The 11,427-nt window shown below is 39.7% G+C and overlaps 1 protein-coding gene and 1 long non-coding RNA gene across 2 annotated transcripts; one reads left to right on the top strand and one right to left on the bottom strand.

Moving 5' to 3' along the window:
• Positions 1-299: 299 nt before the first annotated feature.
• Positions 300-11,404, top strand: LOC119128898. Its single transcript, XR_005099093.1, has 4 exons — positions 300-1,093; positions 7,308-7,419; positions 10,086-10,204; positions 10,936-11,404. It is a non-coding gene; the product is annotated as an uncharacterized LOC119128898 (long non-coding RNA).
• foxi3b (forkhead box I3b) lies at positions 3,610-5,712 on the bottom strand. Its single transcript, XM_037261755.1, has 2 exons — positions 4,942-5,712; positions 3,610-4,840 (listed from the first exon to the last, which is right to left on the bottom strand). Exons 1-2 carry the CDS (start codon positions 5,540-5,542, stop codon positions 4,272-4,274), a joined length of 1,170 nt encoding a protein of 389 aa, XP_037117650.1. The 5' UTR covers positions 5,543-5,712; the 3' UTR covers positions 3,610-4,271.
• Positions 11,405-11,427: the final 23 nt, after the last annotated feature.

Genomic DNA, 11,427 nt, shown 5'->3' with positions numbered 1-11,427 from the left:
ACTCTTCTCCCCAGTGACCGTGTGTCTGGTCACATATTCCTCCGCCCAGCAAAGCGGTGCCGCACAACAGCAGTCCACAGCCTTTTTACGAGTGTATAAGTGTAGTGTAGTCGTCACAAAAATCATGAAAAATCCATAGATACGCCGCACCAGACAACAAGCCGCAGTATTCAAAGCTTGTGCAAAAAGTAGCGGCTTATAGTCCAGGAATTACGGTAATTGCATTCTTGACCAGATGATTTACTCTGAGATGACGTATGTTTAAAATAAGTTATCCACGGCTGGAGTTCATTCTACGTGCCTCACTGTTATAACAAACATACGTCACCATATGCAAGTTTGTTTCCAAAGCAGCTCATGTTGGCTGTCTTCTTGCTGTTAAAATTCAAGTTCAATCCATAAAAGAAAAAAGTAGAGGGCTTGACAGGGATTTCATGGTTGTTCATACTTTTGGGCGGTGACCAATGCTTTGGGGGGGATAATCTGCACAAACCTAATTTCTCGGACTGATCCCCATTGAGGTGTGGCAAAACATGAGACCACCCTGCTACCTGACATGAATAATTCTCTATCACTTTTTATTTTCTGATCCTCCCGTGAGCCCCCAAAATGTAAAAGTTAATTTGAAACTGAATATCATTTCTTCCAGGTGCATGTTAATCACAACTTTAGAGGGACCGTGAACTTCAACTACACCAGAGAGAGGATGTCATTATGTTGGATTTCACGGTCTCTCTAAAATTGTGATGGGCATGCACTACAAAATATATTTCAATTGCAAATGAAAATATTATGTGTGCAATATACCGCACTAGTCTTCAGCTCAGAGAGATTCCCACTAGTGGTGTTGTTCCTTCTCCCTCCCTCTCTGCAAAGCCCTCTTCATATCACCGTGTTTACCGCCTGTTGACATGGAAAATATTTTAGGGTGAAATAGCAATGATTCATATATACACAGCCTCTCTCTCTGCTCCTGTTTGTCTTTAAACTTAATGTTTTCCACAAATGGTGTATATAAGCCATGTTTAGAAAGGGGAGAACACTCACAGCCTTACTCTACAAGACCTGACTGGGATGGATACTGCATTGCCTGGTAAAGATATTTGAAGTTGGCTCAACTGGAATATATTTGGAGACTAACCTGATTGGTTAGGTTTTAAGGAATTTTTCTATTTAGTAGACTTTGTCCAGAATGCTACTGTAGGGAAATGTTTCTCTGAACCTTTTTTTTTTTAATTAAAAGATGGTTTGGTCAATTTCATGATTCAAATCCAAGCTATGGTTGAGGACATTTACATTTTCCATTGACCTTTAAAGGACACAAAACTTGTGGACTCGGGGCAAGGTATTTAGTGCTTTCATCACCTGCGTACGTGTGTCTGGAGTGTGTTTGCGTGTTTACACATAACAGTAAGCTGGTAAATCCTGGGCCCACTCCTGAAGCACTGAGCATGACCACATTTCTCCAGGCTTGACGTTCTCCCCTGACGTTTACTAAACAGCCTTGATAGGGCACGGCTGTTTTAGTAAAAACAGGAGGTGCATGGGTGTATGTTATGGGTTAACATGGTACCAGGAAATTTAGCATTTCAATTCAGATCATTTCGAAGCAAAGAAATCATTTATTTTGAACAGTCTCACCAGCTGTCTCATCTTAAAATCTCTACCGAAATATGTTTTTAATGCTGCCAAAATGCAAGCATATCCTTCAAATTGTTTCCTCTTGCTCTGCAGCAAAAAAGATAATCGCTCCTCTCATAGTTTATGATATAAACATCACACACAAAACACTTGTGTGGGTGAATTCCGTTACTTCGGCAGGTGTGTGAGAGACTGCCACGAGCCAGGCAGCAGGTGGGGGAGAGGATTTATTAGATTTTAATCACTTTACTGGATTGAGCAATGATCCCACTGCCTAAGGCGAAGAAGGGTGGGGGTGTTAGTTGCTCCCTGGGCTGTGCCTCCGTCATAATGTCTAACAAGTATGTCAAAGAACCATTTTGAAGGATTGTTCCTAGTCATTTGAATGTAAGTTTCATACGTTTTGGGCCCAATTACATATTATTTAGTCAACAGGAATTTCCTCATTCAATGAGTTCAAATGAAACTTGGCACCGAGTACACATGCGCTCAGCGTAAAAACCGGTGCATCTTAATTTTCATGTCAGGGCAAGTTGAATTTACCGCTTTTGCAAATTTGGCAGACCAAGCTAGGTGTTCTGGCCAAGGGCATAGTGGCCAGGGTGACAAAACACCTCAATGAGGGGTGGCAAGGGCCATGCATATACCATCCACAATCAGGGCTTCATGAAATAAAATTCATATATATCCAAAACAATGCCCATCACATTTAATATCAAGCATGAAAAATTTATTGAAATTAAAATGTTTTGCTGATCTTAGTTTACGAGATGAGGCCATTTTTTTGCTGGTTTTGTGTACTATCTCATAGTGTACTTCTATCTCACGCACTAATTCACTAGCTAACAGCTAATCAGAGTGATCAGTTGTCAACTACGGCCGACGACCTTTTGCATAGTACGATCAATGCCATCAAACTAAAAAGCACAGAAGCTCTCTTAATTGTAAACAATTGTTCATTTTTCAGTTCTCAACATAGCTTTATACTTAGGTTTGTTTCCGCTTGCATTGATGATGGAAATATGTGTGTATTTAATTTTCAGGTATTCCCCCAAGTCTGCAAGTAAAGCATTATATTTTGCATGATTAGAATTACATTAATACTCTTTATTTTAATCAGAACATATGCCAATTTTATAATGCTGATCTTTTTCACCTTTTTCACCTCGATGCCGTAAATTCTGGTTTGGCAGATCTTTTTCTCTTCCTCTCTATCTTCCCTTCTTTGTTTCTTTTTCATTTTGTGTTTGGTGTAAATTGATGTCATGCTGCCTGTGTTTCAGGGTAAATAAAGGCCTCAGGCTGAAATTTATCAGGAGGTAGTTTACTGTATATTTTTATGTTCTGGACTGCCAAACAAAAGTGTACTGTAGCCTACCATGCAATTCGACCACAGTCAATGAATAAAGTTTAACATGCATATAAATTGTGTTTTCTATGTCATGATCCTGATAAATCTGACCCAGTGTCATTTCATATGATTATTTTAAATGTTTCCAAATACAGCAATAGCATGTAATGAAAATAAAATCTCTCTGAATCTATGTGTGTTTTCATCTGTTTCCTGCAATTTCATTGTTGAAGAAAAAGACTACAATTAACAATTATGACCCACACTACTATCAGTCAAATGGTGTAGCAGTCAGTTCCCACGTCACCATCGTTGACACTTGTGGCAGTTGAATCAAACTGTATCCAGTCAGCATTCCATACAGAGTCACTGTGACTGTTTAGTTGTTTAGTCAGGGGAGGCGGGACAGCATGGGAATGAGAATTTTTATCATTTCTGCAAATCTGTGAAACAATTCATCACACAAAGATCAAGTTTCATCGACCCGCTGCTTGTACTCTGCTGGTCATCATATTCCCTAGCATAAACCTTGTGCTTAATATTTATTGTCCTCTACATTTGGTTCTTGTTCTTTTTATTCATGTATTTATTCCACAACATAAATAAGTGAGAAATGCAACTGTCAAAAGTATTTTATTCATATCAAAAGGACAACATAACATTTACCTTACATTAAGAATACATTAGAATGTGTAATAACAACCAAATTATACAAAGGATTCAGATTAAAAGACACATAGACATATTTACAAAGACCATCTATATGACTCCGGAAGATCATCAGATCAGATTTAGGAGACAACAAAACAAAACAGTAATGGTTCACATGAATATAATATGTAGACAAAGCTGTAATTTAACCGCTCATCTAAACTGCTGTCTGGACGTTGTATTTATGTGATACCATCAGGGAATCACAGAGAGTAGAGCGGAACAGACCGATGTCAGCAGATCAGATCTCAGATCAGTTAAGAATGACTCAGCTCTGATAGAGACAAGCTTTGGTAGGGATAAAAGCTGACTCTGGATTTGGTAGTTTCAGACAGTTTCTGCTCTTTGCTGCTGACTCGGATGTTTCTGTGGGAATCTAAGGTTTTTAAATCTGTTGTCACATGCTTTTGTGACCTCAACTGTCTCTGTCAGCGCAAACATGCTTAGTGTGTGTGTGTGTGTGTGTGTGTGCGTGTGTTAGCCTCTCAAAGTGACAACTAATGTCTACTGCAAAACAAAACTAATTTCTGTGAAATGTCTCGTCTATACCAATCAGTTCATTGTAAAATTACACTTCAGTGCCCTCGCGTTGATAGATGATTCCTGTTGAGCCCAGCGGGGGATAGAAGGACGTACTATACTGGCTGAGGATGGGACTAGTGTACCCTAGTGAAGAGTGGGTGGGTGAAGAGGAGAGCATAGGGGGCGCTTGCACCTGTGGAAGCCACTCTCGCCCAGCAGAGTTTGGAGAGTAGCTATTAAAACTCGCAGCCTGTGGAAGCCTGTGTGGCCCATCGATAGGGAGGTTGACCTGCAGGGGTCTGCTCAATGCATCACCTCCCACATCATTGGGTGATCCACCGGACACTCCAGACATCTCAGACAGGAAGCTGCTCAGACAAGGTGCAGCACTGGATGATGATGGTGAAGGAATTCTGTCTGGCGTTTGGGAGATGTTAAGGGAAGAGTTGGCAGAGTGTTTGGGGCTGCCCCTCTCACTTTCACCTGACTCTGCGGCTCCTGAACTACCGTCGACTCCAGAGAGGGAGTCAGACTTTCTCTTCCTTTTGCGGCGGAAGTTTCCATTGTCGAACATCTTTTCACAGTTTGGATCGAGTGTCCAGTAGTTGCCCTTGCCTGTTAAGTGACATCCGGCAAAAATTGTTAACGATACAGGATGTACAATGAAAAAAATAAAAAGAGAAAAACAAATAAAAATATTATTCTCAAAGTATTACCTGGATCGTCTTCATCTCTTGGTACTTTTTTGAAGCAGTCATTTAGCGACAGGTTGTGTCTGATGGAATTCTGCCATCCTGCTTTACTCTTGTTGTAGAAAGGAAAGTTGTCTGCAACATACTGATATATCTGACTCAGGGTCAGCCGACGGTCGGGTGCTCCGTGGATAGCCATGGCGATGAGAGCCGAGTAAGAATAAGGCGGCCTGACGAGCTTCATCAAGTCTTCTTGTGAGGGGAGGGAGAACCAGCTCAACTCCCCTCCTGGGCCTCCTGCTCCAGCTGAGCCCAGGTAAGGCCTCTGCATGCCATAGTGCTGCGGGACGAAGGGAGGGCCCGGGTTCCCGGGTGGACCGTTGGAAGTCAGGTACGATGGTGTGTTGAGCCCGGGGCCGTTGAACCAAAGGTAAGGGTTTGGGGACGTGGTGCTGAAGTCACCCAGCTCATAGGAGGTCGGTGTGGTGCGCTGAGGACTTGGCAGGGATGGCGGAGGGTAGTAACAGTCACTGTACATGCTGAGTTCAGGGGGCTCCTGGCCGAGGCTCGGAAACTGAGGGCCGCAACGTGGAGGAGACTGTTCCTGGGCCTCAAACGCAGACATTGTCGTGGCGGTGTTTCTTCTTACCTTGAAGAGAGCCTCTTTAACCTTCAGTTTTCTTGGCGTCTGTATCAAAATCTTTCTCCGACTTCTGTTTAAGCTCTTGAAGGTAGTGATCTGATCCAAATGGTGTTATCTGTTCTCTTTGCCTGTCAGCTTTGCCCTTGCTCTATGTTCAAATGTCACCTGTCATACCTGCTATATCTGTTCCCTGGAAACGCCCCCACTCTCATTTGATTGGTTCTTTCCTTAGGTGAGTAGCCCTTTTTTTCTCCTTGGGATTGTACAATTGCTCCAGGCGTTTTGTTTAACCTTGCTCAAGACTATTTTCTTAAATCTTAGTTATTTCAGTCATTCTCATTTTATTGCGCAAATTCATCTCAAAATAAAATGTGATTTTCTTTATACAAAGATTAGTAAATGTAGTAAATGTCTTGTCAAAATGGATTTTTGCCATCAAAGCGAATGGAACATTCCGCAATTTGTATGTTTATTGCTTCACATATTGACAACCCGTTTTAACTGACACAATTATATATCTGGAACAAGGTTGGAATTAATATCATTTTATCATCTTTTAATATTTATATTGTAATTTTCAATTGTTTTATTTTTATTTGTGATATTTTTAGATAGATAGATAGATAGATAGATAGATAGATAGATAGATAGATAGATAGATAGATAGATAGATAGATAGATAGATAGATAGATGTATTTTATGAAATTGTTTTTACTCATCAAATTAATGTAATTTAATTGTGGGCGTGGTTTAAGTGTTTTTCAATAAAATTCAGTGTGCCTAGTGTTCACCATTGTCATAGCTGTCAACTGCCTAGGTCTACTGACTGACCCTAAAACCTCGCCTAACGTAAATTGTGAGACTTTTTATTTGATTTGACTAAACACATATTTATTCTGAGCCTGCTATCTGGGAGTTAATTCGGCTGTTTCTCCGAATAAATTGTCAAAAAGGCGTGGATATTGGTGAAGCTAAAATGACCTAGCAACCTAGCATGATACATTTATGTCGTCTATAGACGTCAGCGTCGTAATCCGAAATGGCTGAACGATGTCTCGTGTTAGAATCTATTTGTGGACTTGTCGGTTTGTTCGGCAGATGGCCTACTCTATATTGCCTTCTGGGGACCAAACAGGCGTCGAAAACCCGTTGGAACTCATCGGGCATTTGGAAAGAATGATTGAAGACACGGGAAACATATCTGGTGCGAAACGTGTGGCCTTTTACTGAGTATCGTTAAAATCGGGGACATTTTGTCGGTCCGAGTCTAGTACAGTGCAAGTGAACTGCAGTTCTGTCCACTTGTAGCCCAACTTACGCTGATGGCCCACGAGATGGCGACTCTGCGGACCAGCCCCGAATGTTGGGGTTCAATGTTGCTTCTCGAGGAGGCTCATCGTAAATGCTCCAACGCAGTGGGAGGGAGCCGGCTGCTGGAACCAGCTCCCACTGACACGCCACACACTCGGATGTGAACTTTTCAATCCTGTGTTGTTCATATTTCCTAATACTAACCGACATATCTACACACTCAATTGTTAATACTGCATGTACTTTATTGTAAGACTGTCATTCAAATATGTTTAAAAATTCTAATAAAAGTACACGTTCAGACTAAAAATATGGTCTGTCTTTGATTTATGACAGCTAATAATTATAATTGTTCAGACACAATTTCACAAAGTGAAATGTAACATTTAAGTAATTTCCTCGTGTTATTGTTTTTTGTTTTTGGTTTTTTCCCAGATGAATAACACAGGGTCAAGCACTGAGCAGAGTTCGTCAGCCACCCACATTGATCTGGAATATATCCTCGGAGAGTTGCAGTCGCTCTCTGACTGCATGGATCAACTGGCAGGTATGGGTGATTATAATGTCAAGCAATCAATTATGTCATTAGAATGTGGATGACACTGATGATTATTTGTCAAGTATGCAAATCACAAGGTTTAACAGTTTGCCCTCGATCTGCAATGCGATAGCCACATGTGGCTTACAGGAGTCCAACTGCTATGCAAGTTAGCCACGCTTAGAGGCGTCAGATGTGCAGACTTGCATTGTTATACATGACAGCTGTCAGATTGTAACCCGCTGGTGGGTTAGACAGAAGTAACTGAAGGTTTACTCAAATGCCTTATCCATCAAGCAGGATGTTGTGACTTGTTCTCTGCCAAGGGGGACAGATATAGTAATAAAATTAAAGTGTGGCATCAGTAAAAATGTCTTCTCCTCAACAGCTCCAATCAAAGAAGCCACAAGATTTGTTTAATCCCAAACGTTCTACATTCAATACGGGGAAAAAAAAAACTGACAGGGACATGCAGTTAAATTAAAGGGACCCTGTGCTCCTTGCTATTACTTATATGTACACTCTCCAGCACCATTAGCAATGTCTATCCAATAATATCAGTAATATATTTAATGATATATCTTTTTTTAATTTCTATCACATAAGTGCCAATATTGGGGTTGCTTTACCCTGCCTTGAAGACAAATCACCCTGTATGCTGCAGGCCAGTGTATGGCGAAGGATCATAGAGATTAAAGTTTTTTCTACCTTAAAATTCACACATACAGTACGTACTATACAGGAAGAACGCCTGGCTGCTATTTAAGGCATGAATGCATCGTGATTTTACTGTGATAGTCTGTAAAAAACCTGTTTATAAAATGACACGTGGCTTGTATCCTAGCTGCATGTCTAATTCATAACAAACCAAACTGCGTCAAAATTACAAAAAGAATACAATGAGTTATCAACACAGCCAAACACAAACACTTGCTGTTGTATATCTATGGTCTTCTTCGCCGCCTTCTTCTTATTGTCTTCTTAGTCTTCTTTCTGGCAGCCGTGAGGACTGTTTATCTTTACTTTGCAACAACGTGTCCAATATAACCGACCCAGATTCTACAATAGGCTACAATGCACTGTGAGATTCTACTTAAGGTAAGCCAGTTGGAAAGAAAAAAAGACAACATCCCGTAGTTAAAACATAATAACATCATCGATTTGGTTTGGTTTGGTTTATTCCAATATGAAACTGATATACACTAGCATAACATAAACAAGCAAAGAGAAAAAGAAAAACAATCTTCTTTCGGCTGTTCCCGTTAGGGGTCGACTATGCTGGAAATCAATAACCCTCATTCCTGTATCTTATAAAAAAAAAAGTTTTTGAATTGGTTTGTTTGAATATTCCTTGTGCTCCTCCCTTAACCTATTTCCCTCAACCACAGTTTGACATCACACAGCGAAAGACTAAAACTTCTTGTGCTTACTCTCTTAATTTTGAACTCTACCTCTCAATTTATAGCACTTCTCTTTCAATGAACAACTTCTGAATATTTGTTGGTAGCAAATTATGTTTTGGCTTTGAATAAGTTCTTTGTTGTTTGCAGTTCTATAATGTCTCTGACTTTTAAGAAGTTTGATCGGAAAAATAATGAATTGGTGTGATACCTGTAACTTGGTTATCCCGATTGCTTTCTTTTGCCAAATCAGGAGCGGATGTATTGAATTGATGTAATTATCTCTGCAAACCTCAACACAATAACATATATATGGAAGAACCCTTGAAGAGTAGAAAATACAAAATGACCTGTTTTGCTTTGTTCAATAATGCTATGCATCTTTAGATCTCGGTCTGTAAATATTTGATATGTGATTTTCAATTCATTTTCTCACCCATCGTCACCCCAAAATTTGATTTCATTAAGTCTGTCAATAGTCACCCCATCCAAAAGGATCTGTAATTTTATGTCATTTTTACAGTTCACCCATAAACATTATTTTATTTTTACTCGAGTCTAATGCCAATTTATTTATACCAAACCATTGTTTTACTTTAATAAATTCTGTGTTAATGCTTTAGGAGTTGTAAATTATTGCCATAACAAAATTATTAGTATCATTTGTAATTCAAACACATTTGATGTCTTACATAAATCATTGATATAGAGAATAAATAATTTGGGGCCTTGTACTGACCCCTGAGAGACACCAGAATGTCCAAACATGTTGAGTGTAAATCACCTAGCTTCACAAACTGTACCTTTTCCCGATACCATATAAAATATCATGTTTTTTTTTTCCGTACGAGTGAATATTCCAATCGTATATAGTGTTTGTTCCAATGGATTAGTGACTTCTATGGACTCTGTTAAAACGAATGATGTTCATCTATTTGATGTGAATCCATAATGACCTTCCCCAAATAATTTGTGTCTGACCAAGAAATAATCCATTATCCATGTTTTCAATATATTATTGTGTTGTAAAATAATTGAATGGATGACAACAAAATATTTTGAGAAAAGTATAGTGTACAATAAGCACTATATAAGTCTTTTGCAATTACTCTTCAGGAAAACCTTTTTTTATTTTCTGGGAAATATGTATCTGTTTGTGCATACATATCTTTAAATGTGTGCAACACTCAAGTTGTTTATTGCTAAGATTGTTTATCTTGAGAAACTCAGACAGTTTTTTGTTTTTTTTCTCTCTTTTTTTTTTTCCACCTCCAGTACAAACCCAGCTCAGGCAATGCGATCTAATCGTTTGTGTCGGCCAGCCTGACAAGTTGGGACACCTGAAAATCCTGGAGGCGCCTCAGCAGGCGCCGCAAGCTTTTCCGGGAAACGACGTAAGAGAGAAGAGGTCATCTTCGAATAACTCAGACAAGTCAACTAGCGTAGTAGATGCTTTTTTTTTTTTTTTTTTTTTTTGCAAAAAGTATTTCATACTGTAAAATATTATTTACATGGCAATGATCTTAGGAGACATGTCTTTCTTTTAAGGTTCTCTGGGACAGCCCCCATGTATGGACATAATTTGCATACAGAAATGCATGTTGTTGGTGCAGGACACAATCCTGCAGGGTACTGCAGACCTTTGTGGCGCGTGTGTGTGTGTGTGTGCGTGTGATGGGTAATCATCTCCTTTACCCTGGGGAATCTTAACATCACTAAAGTGCCCACAAAAATCTGACTTTGACCTAATAATTCAGTGCTACACTCGTCGACACTCGCCTATGGCATGCACACTTTTCAGTTTGCATTGTATGAACGGCTACAATGTTTTTCTCCCCGATCGGGGTTTCATGTTTTCCTCCCTTTCTTTGCTTTTGTGGTGGCATGGCAGGGAGTTAAGTTGCCTTGGTTACTGCTCTTAAAGCTGTAAACTGGGTGAGGTTTATAGCAGTGATCAGAGTAATGAATTTGAGAAGCATCATGGTGTGAGAATGCCTCACATAGGCACAAACACACACATACCTACATACTGTAGATTTTACATGTATCTTTTTTATATGTACTGTAACTTGACTGCGAAAGACAAAGGATAACACGCATGTGTGAATTTTTTTCTCCATACCAGTTGGAAGGCCAACCCTGAAGCTACTATAAAACCAAGACACCGCAAGGACGACATCAATTTGACAGGATAGCAAGCCAGGTAGTAACTTACAAAGACTGGTCTCTGTTGGAGTATTCTTTTGACAACACCACCATCTGCTGTTCGTTTTCTCAAAGTTCATAGGTTAAGCTTGTCAAAAGTATTTGCATTGTGAATTCTTTGTACAAAATGTTTGTAAATTCCCACATATTTGTTATGAAAGCTGGGCCCCATGTTAATTTCTGTGCCTTGAGATGGACAGTGCATTTGAAAGGAGTATTATTGTTACACAAAACTCTGCATATATAGATGACAGAGTCTACATCTCCTAGGTTGTGGGGTTTCTTTTTCTTCATCAATGTTTCTGTAATCGTTTTTAAATCCACTACACGGGTGATTGGCCCATGAGCTTTACCATTGCCCTATTTGCCAGCTTGATCTGTTACCACCTCTCACGACGGGGACGTTAGGGTT

This window comes from Syngnathus acus, chromosome 10 (genome assembly GCF_901709675.1).
Source record: "Syngnathus acus chromosome 10, fSynAcu1.2, whole genome shotgun sequence".
Classification (NCBI taxonomy): Eukaryota; Metazoa; Chordata; class Actinopteri; order Syngnathiformes; family Syngnathidae; genus Syngnathus; species Syngnathus acus.
Note: the sequence above shows the minus strand (reverse complement) of the source record. Positions and strands in the feature narration are given on the sequence as shown.